General features: G+C 68.6%; 5 protein-coding genes across 5 annotated transcripts; 2 read left to right on the plus strand and 3 right to left on the minus strand.

Moving 5' to 3' along the window:
• Positions 1 to 137: 137 nt before the first annotated feature.
• RHOBADRAFT_53597 (uncharacterized protein) lies at positions 138 to 2,415 on the plus strand (the record flags this gene model as incomplete). The annotated part of the gene is made up of 4 exons (XM_018416909.1): positions 138 to 167; positions 230 to 1,297; positions 1,370 to 1,958; positions 2,036 to 2,415. 4 exons carry the CDS (start codon positions 138 to 140, stop codon positions 2,413 to 2,415), a joined length of 2,067 nt encoding a protein of 688 aa, XP_018270681.1.
• A 294-nt stretch (positions 2,416 to 2,709) lies between these two features.
• Positions 2,710 to 4,693, minus strand: RHOBADRAFT_49728 (uncharacterized protein; the record flags this gene model as incomplete). Its single annotated transcript, XM_018415266.1, has 4 exons — positions 4,390 to 4,693; positions 4,046 to 4,317; positions 3,886 to 3,961; positions 2,710 to 3,824 (listed from the first exon to the last, which is right to left on the minus strand). Exons 1-4 carry the CDS (start codon positions 4,685 to 4,687, stop codon positions 2,710 to 2,712), a joined length of 1,761 nt encoding a protein of 586 aa, XP_018270682.1. The 5' UTR covers positions 4,688 to 4,693.
• An 838-nt stretch (positions 4,694 to 5,531) lies between these two features.
• RHOBADRAFT_53599 (uncharacterized protein) lies at positions 5,532 to 8,923 on the plus strand (the record flags this gene model as incomplete). Its single annotated transcript, XM_018416910.1, has 8 exons — positions 5,532 to 5,581; positions 5,920 to 6,064; positions 6,151 to 6,363; positions 6,459 to 6,924; positions 7,055 to 7,449; positions 7,578 to 7,669; positions 7,774 to 8,063; positions 8,143 to 8,923. The coding sequence occupies 8 exons, from the start codon at positions 5,532 to 5,534 to the stop codon at positions 8,772 to 8,774; spliced, it is 2,283 nt and encodes a 760-aa protein (XP_018270683.1). The 3' UTR covers positions 8,775 to 8,923.
• A 144-nt stretch (positions 8,924 to 9,067) lies between these two features.
• RHOBADRAFT_27024 (uncharacterized protein) lies at positions 9,068 to 11,459 on the minus strand. Its single transcript, XM_018412776.1, has 8 exons — positions 11,364 to 11,459; positions 11,206 to 11,297; positions 10,572 to 11,131; positions 10,266 to 10,503; positions 10,012 to 10,201; positions 9,686 to 9,951; positions 9,533 to 9,605; positions 9,068 to 9,458 (listed from the first exon to the last, which is right to left on the minus strand). The coding sequence occupies exons 1-8, from the start codon at positions 11,395 to 11,397 to the stop codon at positions 9,388 to 9,390; spliced, it is 1,524 nt and encodes a 507-aa protein (XP_018270684.1). The 5' UTR covers positions 11,398 to 11,459; the 3' UTR covers positions 9,068 to 9,387.
• A 1,199-nt stretch (positions 11,460 to 12,658) lies between these two features.
• RHOBADRAFT_53601 (uncharacterized protein) lies at positions 12,659 to 14,842 on the minus strand (the record flags this gene model as incomplete). Its single annotated transcript, XM_018416911.1, has 3 exons — positions 12,659 to 14,464; positions 14,536 to 14,670; positions 14,759 to 14,842. The coding sequence occupies 3 exons, from the start codon at positions 14,840 to 14,842 to the stop codon at positions 12,659 to 12,661; spliced, it is 2,025 nt and encodes a 674-aa protein (XP_018270685.1).
• Between the last annotated feature and the right edge of the window lie 885 nt (positions 14,843 to 15,727).

The raw sequence follows: 15,727 nt of genomic DNA on the forward strand, positions 1-15,727 counted from the left end.
CTCGGTCTCGCGGGCTCGAGGCTGTGAGAGCAAGCGGGAGAAGAGCGAGCGTTGGCCTCGGTCGCCTCTCGACCCTCTCGCTCCATCCCTTGCTGAGACTCTGCTGCGCTCGAGACTGCTGCAGTGCGCCGGTCGTCATGCTGAGGGCGCTCGCCATCCATCCCTCGGTGCGCCCACCCTTCTCCCTCTCTCTCCTCCTCATTCCCCACTCACCGCGACCTTCGCGCAGACCACGGTCATCGGGTTCAGCCGGTACCGCGCCAAGGTCCTCCTCTTCTACCTCCTGTGGATCTACGCACCGTCGTACCCGTCGCGCAACGAGGCCATCCTCCCCTCGTCGCCGCACCTCTCGCCGACCTGCACCGCCTCCGCCTCGAACCTCTTCCCTCGATCGAGTGCGCCCCTCGCGGTCGTCCAGCCCGGCCTTCCTCTCGGCGCGACACCCTTCTCGAACGACGCCGACGCCGACGTCGCCCTGCCCTCGCCCTTGACGGCAGCCTACCTCTCGAGAGCGTCGCATGCCTCCGCGTCGGCCGCCGCCAACTCGGCGCCCTCGTTGCCCGTCGCCGCCGACCACATGCCGGCAAGGGGCTCGACGTCTCACGACTCGAGGGCGTCGAACGACTCGGGCCCGACGCCACCGCTCTCGGAGCAACCCGCCGCAGTATCGGCTTCGGCAGACGATCTCGACGCGCGACCACGACGCGCAGCGGGCCCAGGCGCAGCGCGAGACGTCCACGTCGTCCTAAGCGACGACGTCGCGCCGAGACGGCCGAGACCGCGTCGCGAGGAACCCGTCGCCGACTCGCCGATCTGCTCGACAGCGCTTCCAGCGCCAACCTCGCCTCGCCTCACCCCTCTCACCTACACCCTCCTCGCCCTGCACCTCCTCTTCCTCCTCGAGCTCGTCTTCCTCAACCTCGAGACGTCGCCCGCCATGTCCAAGCTCTCGAGCACGCGCCCCTCGCTCTCGCCTCTCTCGTCGTTGACCACCCCGCCGGTCCGTGCGTCAAAAGGCGCCACGTCCTCGTCGTCGCTCGCCAAGCGCCTGGCACGCGCTCGGTGGCGCATCTCCACGACCTGGAACGCGTGCGGGCAGGAGCTCGTCGTGTGGGCCGCCGCAGCGCTCGTCCTCGGAGCGGTCGGCGCGACGTGGCGGTCGGGCGGCGGGGAGGGGTGGAACGCGGTGCTCGGCCCGCAGGCGTGGACGGCGCATCTGCGGCTCGCTGAGGGTGACGAGGGGAGCAGCGAGGGGGCGAAAGGGTGGCGGATCATGCGGAACGTCGTCGCGCTCGAGGTCCGTTCTCCCGCATTTAAGCTCTCGCTCCTCCAGACCGTTCACTGACTCTCTCCTTGTCCCCTCCTGCAGATCGCAGTCGTCGTACTCGGTCTGGGGCAGAGCGTACTGCCGCTCCTGGTCGCGGTCGGGCTCGTCCCCTCGGCCGTGCCCGTACCCTCATACCTCGAACCGCCTCCAACCTCGCCCTCGACCCCGCTCAACAGCCTCAAGCCCTCCTCGCGCCCTCCCACCTTCACCATTCCGCTCCTCGACCTCGCTCAGCAGTACCTCCACCCCTCGCTCGCCTTCCTCGTCTCGACCCTTCAGCTCGCCCAGCTCGCCCTCGCTCGCCCACCCTCGCACAGCCTCGTCAATTGGCGCACCCTCGTCTGGCTCCACGCCGCCTGGTGCGCCTTTGACGGCGCGCGCCGCAGCAAGGCGCGCATGACGAGCCTCGTCGCGCACGTGCGCGAGCTCGCGCGGGCGTTCCCTGGGCCTGAGCGCGGGACGGGCGAGGACTGGCGGTGCTCGATCTGCTTCGAGGGCCGAGGCGAGGTGACGGCGTGCGAGGGTGCGGCGGCGTGTGTGGGAGGGGCGGCGGCCGGGCTGGCCGCGGACGAGCCGAGGCGCAGGGTGATCGGGTTCAGGACGCTGTGCACGCTCCCGTGCCGCCACAGCTGTGCGTCTCTCTTTCTCTCCTTCCCTTTCTTCTCTCGACGTCGAGCGCGCCCTGACGCTCGCCTCGGTCGCCCACAGTCCACGCCCACTGCCTCGTGCGCTGGTTCCGCCGCGTCGCCTTTTGCCCAACCTGCCACCGCGACGCTCGCACTTCCTCCGGCCCGGCCCCGACGAGCGCCCACGAGGAAGCGCTGCGAGCGCTGCGCGAGGCGAGGCTGCGCGCTCCTGCTGGTACGGCGGCGGCCTGGGCGCAAGGCGCGCCGGCGAGCGAGGACGAGTACCCGGGCGCGAGGGCAGCGGCGGCGAGGGAGGGCAGGCGCGCGCGCACGGTCGACCTCGATGGACTCGCGGCGGCTTTCGAGGCAGTGGCGATGGGCGGGGCCGACCAGGGCGAGGGCGGGGTGGTCGAGGCTCGAGCGCGCGTCCAGCCTAGCGACCTTCCCGAGGTCGCCGATTGAGCTGTCGAGCTCTGCTGTACTGTAGAAGTCTACTCTCTTTGTCTGCACATACGCGCTTTCCTAGGTGCCGCACAGAGGCTCGAGCGATGTGGCCAAGAGAGAGGAGCTCTCTCGCGCTCGAGCCGTTCATTTCTCGCGAGCAGGGAAGAGTCGGCTCTCGGCGTGGGCCTCTTTACGCTCGCGTATGTCCAAGATAAAGAGAGTTGCAGAACGACAAGCTACATGGTGAGCAAGAGAGGCCTGCGTCCCGCCTTGACGCGCGCCCTCGCCGCCGCAAGAAGACCCGGCCCTCCCTCACAGCGTCGTCCTCGGCCACTGCGCCCTCATGGCCGCCCGGTACGCGCTGTCGTCGTGCAGGGGCGCCACCCGCGGGTCGAAACGGGTCGACGAGAAGCGCTGCGGCGCGTCGAGGCTTGAGGGAGGGCGAGCGGGGGGGTCGGTCGAGAGGGATGCGGACGACGAGGGGAGGGGCGCGCCGAGGTTGTCGAACGGCGGGAACGGCTCGAGGCGAGAGTCGTGCGGCGGGTCAAAGGCGGCGGAAGGGCCGAGGTCGAGAGAGGCGGTGGGCCGACGCTCGTCGTCGAGCGCGAAGAGGGGCGAAACGTTGTCGTCGACCACCATGTCGCCGCCGGCAGGTGCGGCCCACCCCGCCACGTCTGGCACACCATCCCGGGCGTCGAGTGCGTCGCCAAAGTCGCCCGCCCCGCCGCCGTAGCTGAACTCGCTGCGGCGCTCGGCGCCGTCCGGCTCAACCCCGGCCCCGGCGCTCTCGACCTCCCTCAGGAGCCGCTCGACGTCGTCCGTCGCCGCTCCCTCGCTCGCCTCCACCTCGCCGGGCGCCTGCTCCTCGTGCGCGAGGTCGAGTGCAGCGGCGCTCGACGCCCGTCGACCCTCGTGCTGCCGCAGCTCCTCCGCCCTCGCCTCGTCCTTCCTGAGCCGCTGCACCCGCGCGAGCGACTCGGCGCTGCGCACGCCGCTGTTCGACTCGAGCGCGCCTCGAAGTTGCTGTGCAGCACTCGAGGCGGCAGGCGAGCTCGGCCGGAGCGGGAGCTCGACGTGCGAGAAGCGGCGGGTGAGCGACCGGCGCGCTTTGCTGTGCGGCGCCGAGGCCGGATCGGGTGCTGGTGCGGGGGCAGGCGAGGTCGAAGGCAGGAAAGGCGTGTCGAAGGAGGCGGGCTCGGGCGCGACGGCGGGCCACGACGAGCTCGCGCGACGCGACAGGCTCGTGCGGTTGGCGGGCTTCGAGCCGTACGTGCGTCGGCGTGGCGGCTCGACGACTGCGACGGGTGCTGAGAGGCTGTCGGACGAGGAGGATGCGCTGCTCGAGGTCGACGAGGAGGACGAGGAAGAAGCGGCGGACGAGGCCGAGCCGTGGAGGAAGGCGCGCTCGGAAAACGCGAAGTCGGGGACTGCGCGCGACGAGTACTGTCAGTGAGGGTCCTCAGGATAGTCGAAGGACTCGCGACGCACTGCCTTTGCCGCCGAGCTTCATGCGGGTCGACGCCTTGCCCTTGTTGAAGATGCCGATCTGCGGCTTGGGCTTGAGCTGCGAACGGCGAGGAGCAAGTCAGTGAGGGCTCGCGAGACGTGGAGGACGTTATGCGCGAGAGAGGGGGAGCGAGAGACGCACCGTGAGCCGACCGGACGTAACGTTCTTGGCCTTGCCCATCTCCTGCACGACCTTGCGGCTGCGGCCCTCCTTGGTCGTGCGCTTGACCTTTTTCCTCGCGACGCCCTCGTTCTCCTGGTCCTCGTCCGTCTCGCCGTCGCTCGCCGCCTGCCGCCGCCGCCTCGACGCCTTGACCTTCTCGGCGGCGGCCGTTCCGACGGCGGCGGCGGTCAGGGTGCGGTCCTTGCGGATGAGCGCTTTGGCACGGCGGCGTTCGCGACGAGCTCGCAGGCCTGTGTGCGAGAGAGCTTGGTCAGCGAGGTGAACGAGGGCAGTTCGCAAGGGCGAGGGAAAGAGGGACGCACGCTGCTCCACCTCGTCCAGCTCGTCTTCTCCCTCGGCCTCGGCGCGCAGCTTGCCGCCCTTGGGCACCTTGCCCCGCTTCTTCTCCTTCTCCTTCTCGTTCTGCTTGCCCTTGTCCTTCTTGCGCCCGTCCTTGACCTGCGCCCGCTCGGCCCGCGGCACCAAGATGCTGCTCGTCGCGCTCGCCGCCCCGCCGCGCTCCCGCTCCCGCTCGCCGTCGCCGTCTCGCGCGCGCTTGCGCTTGACCGCCGGCGCAGGCGCAGGGGCAAGCGCCGCCGAGGACGAGACGCGCCCGCGCATGGCCTGCACGAGGAGCGGCTTCTTGGTGCGCGGCGCCGCCTTGTTGTCGCCGCCCGGGTGGTGCAGGACGAGGGCCTCGTCTGCTCGCCGGGGCCGTTGGAGCCCTGCTGCGCCGCCGTGCGCGTCTGCGCCCTCGCGCAGGCGGGCGTCGCGCCAGGCCCGGAAGCGCGGCGGCGTGTTTACGCCGTCGAACTCGGCGGCGACCTTTGTCGGGGACAGGGGCGGGTCGTCGAAGGCGGCGGGTGAGGCTGGGGTGGTGGCAAGGTAGGCTTGGACTGTGCGGCGCGGTGCTGGAGGGTGGAGCGAGGTGTGGTGCGCGAGGTTGGTCGATGAGAGGCGCTCAGGTTTCGAGGACGGGGCGGGAGGGCGCGCGAGGAGGCCCTGCATGGAGGTGTGGCCCGTGTGCGGCGTTGGACAGCAGGTACAGGTGCACTCGATGGCGCTGAGCTGGGTTGCGCGAGCTGGGCGACGACACCCACGACGCGAGGAGGCGAGATGCACAGGCCGACGCGGCTGCTCTCGCTGGACGAGTCTGAAGGGGTCCGCTCTTGCTCTCATACTGTCAGAGAGTAGCCTGGTCCCCAGGTGGCACCAGAGAGGCGGCGAGACGAGCGCACCACGTTGCTGCACCGCCTCGCTCGCAGGAGAGCGCCACCGACAGCCTCTCGCGACGAGCTGCATGGCCAGGGCCGCTGTGAGGCTACAAGCTAAGATGCTGCACAGCTCAGTCCACTCGAGCAAGCTCAAGTCGAGCTGAGAGCGAGTCTCCCGGCGTCGCCCAGCTCGGCATCGCTCCCGCTCGCTCGCCTCGCTCTCACACACGCTCCGCTCCAGCTCGAGCACCATGACCAGCAAGGAGACTGTCCTTGCGCAGATCGAGGACGCAAGTCGAGGGTGCGTCTCGCCTCTCCCTCTCTCCCCTCTCCTCCTCGCCGCGCGCTGACGTCCCCCCACTCGGCAGGTCCGTACACCTTTCCCTCGCCCTTCTCCCCGTGGAGCAGAGACGTGCGCCATGGCGGCACTGGCTGGAGCGGCGGCCTCGGGCCAGGCGGATGCAGGTGGGACGAGCGTGAGAGGTCGCAGCAAGCCGAGGCTCCTCAGCTCGCGACGGGTGGGCGCAGCTCCGCTCCTGGGGGCAGCTGGCAGCGAGCGGCAGGCTCGGCATGGGCTGCAGCAAGGAGGGCGGCCCCGCAGCGCGTCAGTCACTGACCCACTCGCTCCTCGTGCCGCAGGTTCGACGCCCTCCTCGACAACCGCCTCCTCGACTGTTTCGCCATCCTGCGCAGCCAGCCCAACTCGGCACCTCATCTCGTCGGCACCGGTATCGCTTCCTTCCTCAAGGCCATCTTATCGCGAGAGGATGCCGAGCTTCGCGAGGTGCGTCGTCCATTCCCTCGGCGAGAACTTTCGCCACCATATGTCTCCCGGCACCCAGCCTGACTCTGCCTCTCCCTGAAACGCAGGCTACCGAGACGCTCGTCAAGGCCGAGGCCGTCGCGACCGCCGAGACCAAGATCAAGCGGCCAAAGGGCGACTCGACCGGCGTGTACCCGGCCGGCATCGAGTACAAGCTCTTCCAGGCCGACGCCGTCCTCGGCCAGGCGCTTGTCGCCGTCATGAGCGAGAGCTACGTCGAGTTCGCCAAGGCCATCTGGAAGCTCAACACGGCGTACAAGGTGCGCCCCTTCTCGCTCTTCCTCCCTCCCCGCACATTCCCTTTCTCGCTCGTTGCGTCATATAGCCGTCCTGACACCGTCGGTACCATGCACAGCTCCTCGCGACGGTCCAGAAGACGGTCTTCCCCGACGGCGTCGGCGAGAACGAGTCGCTCGAGTCGGTCTTTACCAAGCTCAACGAGCACTACCTCGAGGCGACGACGGCGGCGCAAGCTCCCGCCGCCGAGTCGGGCGGCGGCTTCTTCTCGTCATGGGGCCGCAAGCGCGCGCCCGCTGTCGCTGCCTCGCTGCGCCACTCGTCGTCGTCGTCGGCCATCCCGACGCTCCACGCGCCGACCCCGACTCGCTCGGGATCCGCCTCGGTGCCCGGCTCGCACGTCGCGTCCGAGAACGCGTCGGTGACGGACCTCGTCGAGGGCGTCGACAAGACGGCGCTCGTCGCGACGGCGGGCGACGGCGCCGAGGAGCACCCGGCGCCGCTGTGGGCGGGCGACCGGCTCACGACGACGGTCATCAGCGGTGCGGCTCTCGGCGCGGGCATGTTTGGCCTGATCTTCTCGAGTGCGTCCTCTGCTCTTTGTCATACTCGTCCTCCTCCTCGTCGCGCCCATTTCCTTCTCCTCCTCCTTCTTGCTCTTCGTCAAGCTCTTGTAGAGCCCGGCACTGACTCTGTCCTCGTACATGCACGCAGTGATGCCGCCGCGCATGGTCAAGCTCATCTCGTGGTTCGGGTTCGCCGGCTCGTCGCGCCAGTCGGCCCTCAAGCTCCTCGCCGTCTCGGCCGCGACCGGCGACGACGTGCACGGCTACTTCGCCAGCCTCACCCTGGTCACCTTCTACGGCTTCATCCTCCTCATGTCGGGCTGGCAGTCGTCCGAGTCGACCTACCTCGCCACCCTGTCGCGCACGCTCGGCCGCGTCACTTCTCGGTTCCCGAACGGCACACTGTGGGTCCTCAACCGCGCCAAGCTCGCCCGGTACAGCCGCGACCCGGACACGGCCATCGCCATCATCGTCGAGGCGCTCGCCAAGGAGAAGAAGGAGGGCAACTCGTTCAGGGAGGCCGACAGCTTGCTCGTGTTCGAGGTGCGTCCCTGTCTCTCCCTCTCTCTCTCTCCCATCCCCTCTCTTCCACCCTCTCTCCTCTCTCGTTTCTCAATGTCGTGTTGCGCTTGACGGTTCGTGAACTTGACGTTGTCGTCCTCGTCGCGCAGCTCGGCTGGCTCAAGCTCTCGCAGGCCAAGTGGGTCGAGACGGCCGACGCGTTCGAGCAGATGTGCGACCTCAACAGCTGGTCTCACGCTACGTGAGTCCACTCTCCTCTCCTGGAAGATCCTCGTCTCGATCCCGGGAAAAGGCGGCGTACTGACCGCCGCTCGGACCCCCTCCCTCTCGCCCGCTCGCCCGCAGCTACATCGCCATCGCCGCCGGCGCCCTCATCGACGAACTCAACACGCAGCGCCTCGCGTCGCCCTCCTCAGCACTCGACGCCGCTCTCGTCTCGCGCACCGAGTCGCTCCTCGAGCGCCTGCCCGGCCTGTGCCAGCAGAAGCGCGTCTTTGGCGAGAAGCCCGTTACTGAGACGTTCATCGTCAGGAGGGCCGAGGTGCACAGGGTCAAGAGAGAGAGGTGGGTGCAGAGGGGAAGGGTCAAGCCCGAGGCGGGAGTGTGGGAGGTCGTCCGGTTGACGAACGCGATGGGTGCGTCGGCCTCTTTCTCTCTTCGCCTCGTCCGTCTCTATGATCGACCTGCCACTCTGACACTCTCCTTGACAAGCAGAACTCGGCCTCTTTTGGGCGACTGTCGGCGGGCGCTCGCCGCCGAGCGGCATCCGCACCCAGATCGACCTCCTCAGCGCCTTCCACCCTCACCCTCGCCTCCCTGCCTCGACATCCTCCGCCGGCTCGTCCCTCTCGGCACGCCCTGCATCGCCCACACCCTCCCGCACGCCCTCGACGCTCAGCACCTCGAGCGCGACGGCCGGCAAGTGGGGCATCGACCCGCAGACGTCCGACCTCGACACGCCCGCCGAGATCCTCATCCGCGACCTCATCCTCGGCGTGCTGTACGCCGCCCTCGCCCACTACGAGCCCGCCGCAGGGCACTTCGCGACGGCGACGCACCTCCTCGACGGCGTGCTCGCCGCGTCCGACGCCGAGCTGGGCGACGAGAAGTGGGCGAGGGCCTTTGCCGGGTGGCACAGGGCGGTGGTCGAGTTGCGGATTGGCGACACGGCCGAGTGCGCGGGCGAGGGCAAGGTCGGGTGGAGCAAGAGGGCCAAGAGGGCCGACGAGTGGCTCGCGGCCGTGCTCGCCCTGCCCGAGTTCGACATGAAGACGCGCCTCGAGTCGCGCGTGCTCATGCTCCGCGACGAGATCGCGATGCGCAAGGCCAAGCTCGGCCTCGCCTGAGCTGTCCCGGCTCCACATTTTCGCCCTTTCTCTTCCTCTCGCAACCCTTCCGCACCCCCTCTTGCACTTCCACCTCGCCTCTTCTCAGGACTGGTTCCTGCTGTAGATCCTTAACGCCTAGACGGAATTGTTGGCTTGACGTTCATCTCTCTGTTTGCACGAGAGTCGAGAGCGAGAGCGCGAGAATGCGAGATTCGAGAACGAGAGACCGGCGAGAGGCAACTTGGGAAGGCCCGCTCGGACCTCTTTCGCAGAAACTCTCGCTCGCTTGCCCCACGCTTTCTCTCCATGCGAGAGAAACTTTGATCGTGATCGAGAAGCGGTTCGCGACATCAAGCTACACATTAGGCTGAGAGGAGAGGCGACGATAGAGGAGGGAAAGCTAGGGTCAGGAGCCGCCGTCGACGGCGGCGCCTCGGGAACTTGGCCGTCGTCGAGTTACAAGTACGGGGTACCGACAAAGTGAGGGTGTGCATGGCGAGGGGGGATAGAGAAGGCGAGACGACGACGTGGGGAAAAGGTGAAAGGGGAGGCGAAGCTAAAGGTGACGGCGAGGTGGTGAGGCCGACGAGGCAGAAGCGAGGTCGTGTAGAAGCGCGATCAGGTGTGGGCGTCAGGTCGAGGCTGCCGCCTTTCCCTGCCAAGAGGCAGTCGACGACGGCGGATTTCGAGAGAGGGCCCATCCTGCGTCGGCGTTCGCTCGAGCAGCGTCAGGTCCGGCTCGCCGCGAGAGAAAGAGGAGAACAGTCTGGACGGACCTTTGATTCCGAAGAGGGACGCGGTCCAGAGGAACCAGGCGCAGACGGCGGCGACCGTGAGGCACAGGAAAGCCTGAGAAGGATCGGGTCGAGGAAGGTCAGTCTCGGGATCTCTGCAGCTCGGGTGAGGATAGAGAGGCTCGAGGAACGTACCATGACGTCGTCGAAGTGGTGCCGCATGGCGGCGAACGTGACCTGCTCGGTCGAGAGGATAAAGACGACGCCGCCGCTCGTCAAACACAGGCTCGCGAGCGCCTCGGTCGGTGGTCGGCCGGGGAGGATCGACGCCGGCGGGCGCAGGTAGAGGAAGAAGTAGGTCATGAAGCGGAAGATGGCAAAGGCGGCGAGGAGGTTGCCCCAAAGCGCGTGGATCTCGACCTGAAACACGTAATTTTGGTGGTGGGCGGCCATGGCGACGCCTGCGGGACGTCCGAAGATTCAGTTCGAGGCTCTGACGCGAGTCTGTGACGAGGACGCACCGATGACGAAGATGCAGAGCGCAGGGAACGGGTTGAAGCTGAACGCGGCCGCCGCCGGCGGGGTGATGGCGCTCAGGCCTCGCCCGGACGCCTGCGCGGCCGGCGTCGACAGCCACGAGCGGACGGTGCGCGACTCGAGGAGCATGCCGAGCGCTCCTCCTGCCCAGAAGAGGACGGCGATTGAGACGTGCTGCGGGAGGAAGAGCGTCAGGACTCGCTGCATCTCCTGCTCGAGGCGAACGGACGAAACGGACCTGAACGTCCTTGACCGACCAAGCGCCCGTCTTGCCGAAGCGCTCCATCCAGACATTTGTCGAGCCGTAGAGCGTAATTACGGCGGCCTCGACGAACTCGGCCGTCCAGATGGTCGTCGTCTTGGACGGGTGGCGATTCCACGCCCAGCCGAGCGACGAGAAGGCGCCGCAGTACCGCGCGAACGTCAGGAGGCCGTACCACACAAAGATAGAGCCCTTGACGACGTGTGCGAGGCAGCTGTGAAGGAGGGAGAATCAGTCGGCGAGGACGCGCAAAAAGAACGAGGCGAGGACGACGAGACGCACCCGTTGAGGTACCGCTCGCGGCACGTGCCCGTCCACACAGCGACGCCCGAGCAGACCTCGACGTAGCCGAGCAGAACGAGCATGCGCTGCGCAAAGTCGAGCGCGAGCGCGCCGAACTTGCGCCAGCGCTTGACGGGGTCCGAGCGGGCGCCGCCGTCCTCGAGAGCGAGCGAGTTGGGGTCGACGACGTCGATGACGGTCTCCTCGTCCGAGAACGACTGACCGCGAGACGAGCTGCGACGGGGCTCGCGGCCGGGCGACGTCCAACGCGCAACATCGTCGCGCTCGTGCTCGAACGAGATCGAGGCGGGCGAGTGGACGAGACGCGTTGACTCGTCACCGTCGTCGTCGTCGTCACCAAGCTGGTAGATGGGCTCGACGTCCTCGTTGCCGCCGCTCGAGCTCGAGTAGCCGTGCAGCTTGGCGCTCAAGCGAGTCGAGCGAAGGACGAAGCGCCCGACCTCGACGACGTTGAGCGCGAGGACGAGCACCATGACCGACCAGCCGATCGACGAGTGCGACGAGTGCTCGTACAGGTCGGGCGTGACGCCGTTGTAGACCTGCGGGACGAGCGAGGGAGAGCCGTGTCAGGCTGACGCGCCGAAATTAACATCTCGCGGGAGGGAGAACGGACCTTGCCGAAGAAGAGGCCGACGACAGCCGTCGCGAGGAAGCCAGTCTGCGGAATGATCGACAGGGCAGAACGGCCGGCCTTGAGGAAGATGGCTGCGCGAGGGAAGAGAGCCGAGTCAGGTCGACGAACGACGCGAACTCGTCGAGGGAGGGACTCACCGAGCGGCAGCAGGCCGAAGAAGGCGATGCTCATGAGGACGATGTGCACGTAAAGAAGTGCAGGCTTGCCGTCGTCGGACTGGTCGTAGTCGTAGTAGGACGGCGGGTCGGGCGAGTGCGAGAGGAGGATGAGCGTCTCGTTGAGCTCGACGAGAGGCGGCGCGTGCGAGTGCTCGTGATCGTGCCGAGTGTCGGTACCGCTCACGTGCGTCGGTACCGGGTCGTACGGGATGGTCGCTGTCGCCGAGCTGAACGTGGCCGACGACTGCGCCTTGCCGCGCTGGTGCGCCTCGTCGTCGTGGTGCTCGTGGCGTCGTTGCGGGCTTGCGCGCTGGACGGGTCCACGCTCGAGGGCTCGACCGGGCTCGCCTGCGGCGTCGAAGGAGGGCAGAGCGGCGCAGGACGCCGCGAGCGAGAGGGCGAGGAGGTGGACGCTGACGGCGACGCGCATCGCGAGAGCGGGTGGTGGTCGTGGGGCTCGTGCGTCAGGCGTGGACGGTTCGAGCTGGGCTGTCGTGGAGGGAGACGAGCGAGAGGAGCGAGCTTGCTCAGCCGGCGCTCGAGATGGCGGCACGACGCCGAGCTTCGCTTTCCGTCCGAGTCGTGCCCGAGCCGCTCGGGCTGCCTCGGCTCTGCCGCCAGCGATTCGCATCTGTGCCGCCGCCTGTCCTCTGCGCGCCCGTGAGCGCTCTCTGCGCGCTCTTGCGCGAGCTCTTCTCGCTCTCGCCGCCAAAGAGGCTCGAGCGGACGCTTCGCTCTCGCAAGTACTCTCGGCCGGCCGGCCGATCGGGTGCCGCGGCTTTGGCTTCGGCACGATCGATCGCGTTCGAGACGGAGATCGCCTCGCTTAATGCTCCTCACTCTTCCTCGCCGCCTCGCTCGCGCCTCGTATGTACCGCTTCTGCTGGCCACTCTGGCTCAACAGGTAGACGTCCACGTCTCGAGCCGGTACGAGCCGTCGGGTCCGAGGGCCCGAGAGCAACGCGAGCGGGAACTGCAACGCTGCGCAGGACGAAAAGCCGCGGCCTTTTTCTGTAGCTGGCACTCGTCTACTCGAGCTCTCGGCTCCCTCTCCCGCGCTCGCAGAGAGTCGCCAGACAGAGAGGAGAACGACCGAGTAGATTAAAGGAGGTCCCGCCAGACGACGTAGACGAGGCGGGTTTTGTACGACAAGGGGAGGGGTGCACAGACGTACGACGGGGAGCGCGAGGCTCGACTCTAAGGGCGCGAGAAGAGAGGGTACAGGATAGAAAGACGAATAGACGACGGGGCGAGGAAGGCGGACCGAGAGCGCCTCAGGTCGTGAGGCTCTCGACGCTGCGCCCGGCAAGGCTCGCCGCGTCCTGGTCGGCGTTGACGATGCGCGCACCGAGGAACTGGCTCGGGACGAGGAGCGACTCGGTCGAGTCGGCGCGGCCCATCGCTGGGCGCTTGAGCCGCTCGAGCGTCGGGAGCGCGACCTTGGGCGCGAGGTCCTTGTCGTCGGCGACGACCGCGCGAGGCTTGGTCGGCGAGGCCGCAGCGTCGGCGGGAGACGCGGCGCCGCTCGGCGCGTACCCGAGGACCGGCATCGAGTATGACTGGGTGCGACCCTTGGCCGACAACGAGTCGGACCCGCTCGAGAGCGAGTCGTCGGTCCGCCCTCGCGACGGCGACGCCGACGAGGCGCCGCTGCTGCTCCCGGACCCGCTCGCGCCGTACTGCAGCTGGAGCGCACCGAGGGACGGGCGAGCGCTGTGCGGGCCGGCGTACGACGCGCTGCGCACGTGCGCAGGGATGGCGACGCCGGGGAGGGAGCGTTGGCGGGCGAGGACGCGGTGAGCCGGCGACGGGATGTAGGCCGAGGGGTCGAACTGGAGGGCGGTTTTGGAGGTAGAGCGCATGCGCTCGTACGGCGGCGAGTGCGAGTGGGGAGGAGGCGAGAGGCGGGCGGCGTGCTCGGCGTAGCCGGCCGGGAAGGCAGGAACGGGCGGCGCCAACGCGACGTGGTGGCCGTACTGCGACAGCTGCGACAGGCGGTGGTCCGGGGTCGAGACGGGCGACATGCTGACCGGCACCATCGGGCCCTCGTGCGAGTGCAAGCTGTGCGAGTGGGCCGACAGGCGGTTCGACAACGACCGCTGCGGGCCGTGCGACGACCTCGACGGATGGCGCGACGCGTAGGCGAGAGCTTGAGGCGCATAGTTGCCGAGGTCGTCGACGACAGGGGATGCCGAGCGCTCGACCATGACGCCGCCGTACGCGTCCTCGTGGTGGTCGTCGAGCTCGCTGCCGTGCCCGTGCAGGCTCTTGTACCAGCTCTGGTGCCGCTCGAGCGTCGCCGCGTCCACCCGACGAGCCTCCTCGACGACCTTCTCGTCGGCGAGCGAGGACAAGCCGCCCGCCGCCGCGCCCGCTGCGACCGCTCCTGCGCCCGAACCGCCACCGCCGTAGTAGCCGCTGTGCGGCGCCGGGTTCCACACGTCGTCCTCGATCTCCTCGTCGCCCTTGCCGAAGCAGCCGCGCTTCTTGCGCATGAGGAACAGGACGACGCCGACGAGGATGAGGGCTGCGAGGCCGCCGACCGTGCCGCCCGCGATGGCGCCGACGTTGCTGCTCGACGACGACGAGGCCGGCATGTTGAGCAGGGTCGGTACCGTCTCTGCCGAGGTGCGGGTGCGGCCGGACGCGTCGACGACGGTGACGAACGAGGTCACGTAGGACGTGATGCGGCGCGGCCCGTTGACCGACGACTCGACGGCCTCGATGGCCGAGACGGCCGACGTGGACGTGCCCTCGCTCGGGTTGCTCGCCGGCGAGCTGTCCTCGGCGGACGAGGCGTCGGCGGGAGCGGCGGCGGCGGCGGTCGAGGTCGGGCCGGCCGTGACGGTGGTCGTGGCGAACGTGACGGACGTCGATGCCGCGGCCGCGGCCGGCTCGAACGTTGAGGACGATGACGACGGGGTAGATGAAGGCGAGGAAGTCGAGGTCGGCGTCGCGCGAGAGGAGGAAGGGGCAGTCGACGAGGGGAGGACCGAGCAAGTCGTGCGGTCGGGAGCTTGGCTCGTCTGGATGATGGTCACGAGCGACTCGCTCGAGCTCGTGATGGTCGTGACGGCGCCCTGTGCGAGGGGAGCGAGGGTGAGCTTGCGGACATGCGGGCAGACGAGGAGGAGGAGGAGGTGGGACGCACCGGAACGACCGTCTGAACGGGCGCGAACGTGGTCGACGTCTGGCACAGGGCGAGGTCGCCGAGGATGGTGGGCAAGAGGCAGCTGCTCGTGACGACCGGCGTCGAGGTTGTCAAGGTCGACGCCGGGCCAGTTGACTGCGGGCGGGGGAGGAGGGGCGCGGGTCAGGTTGAGCGAGGTGGGGAGAGGGGCGATGGTGGAGGGCGCTCGACGGCGACGACGCACCACGGCGGTTGCGAACACGGTACTCGTCGACACGACCGTGTTGAGCACTGCCGACCCGGGCACGGTCTCGCACGAGGTCGACATGGCGCTGGGCGAGCGAGGGCGGTGGGAGCGGCGGTCGGCGGTGCGGGCAGGCGATGGCGCGGCGCTGCGCTGCGAGTCGACGGCCACTCGGCTGCGGGTGGCAGGCAGCAAGAGCGTGCGCGCAACCCCCCAGCAAGCAAGGGCGGGCGAGCAGGAAAGCTCGGCGGCGGCTCCAGAGCCTCAGAGTCGGACGATTCGCCTCTGCCTTCCCCGCAAGGTCTCGCGCTCGTCGAGGAAGTCCGACCAGATCGCTCGTTCCATCGCACGTCGCGTGGAGCGCTTTGGCAAATGAGCCTAAGAGTCCGGCCCGCAGCACCCTTGTTCGCGCCGAAAGTACTGAGCAGAGCGTGCGACGAGCGCTTTGACCTCGTGCGCCGACGACTCTCCTCCCGGCTTACGCTTCCACCGGCGACGCCGTTTCCCTCTCTGGCTCTCTCTGGCTCTTCCTCCGCAGCTTTTCCTCGCTCGCGTCCCGCAGCCCAGCCGGACTGGCTCACGCTCTGGCCTCGTGCGATCAACTCGCGTCGTCATCCCCACTCGAGGAGCCTGCCGCTCCGGGCGAGTGGTCGGTGCGGCCCGGGAGTCGCGAGCGGGTGCAGCTCGACGCCGAGCAAGCTGCGCTCGAAGATGCATCGCTGCGCGACGTCGGCGAGGCGAACGAGAGACCACGTTGTCCGACGCCGGGACCTCCTCCTCGTTGCTGCGGCTCGATTGCGCTGCCTCGCCGGCCTCTCTCGCATCCGCTGCAGCAGTCACCGCTACTGAGGATCGTCTGCACGAGGGAGGTGCTCGATCCGCTCGATGAGAACGCCCTGCAGGTTCGGCACCGACCTCGAACCGCTCGAGGACGAGGACGAGCTGCGCTTGAACGTGCCTCTCCCCCCG

This window comes from Rhodotorula graminis (genome assembly GCF_001329695.1).
Source record: "Rhodotorula graminis WP1 unplaced genomic scaffold RHOBAscaffold_7, whole genome shotgun sequence".
Taxonomy (NCBI): Eukaryota; Fungi; Basidiomycota; class Microbotryomycetes; order Sporidiobolales; family Sporidiobolaceae; genus Rhodotorula; species Rhodotorula graminis.

Coding starts and splice junctions, on each gene's coding strand:
- RHOBADRAFT_27024 (XM_018412776.1), bottom strand. CDS start 11,397: ATGAGCATCGCCTTCTTCGGCCTGCTGCCGCTCG. Junction 10,504..10,571: donor CGCGAGCGGTACCTCAACGG/GTGCGTCTCGTC, acceptor CCTCCTTCACAG/CTGCCTCGCACACGTCGTCA. Junction 10,202..10,265: donor GGTCGGTCAAGGACGTTCAG/GTCCGTTTCGTC, acceptor TTCCTCCCGCAG/CACGTCTCAATCGCCGTCCT.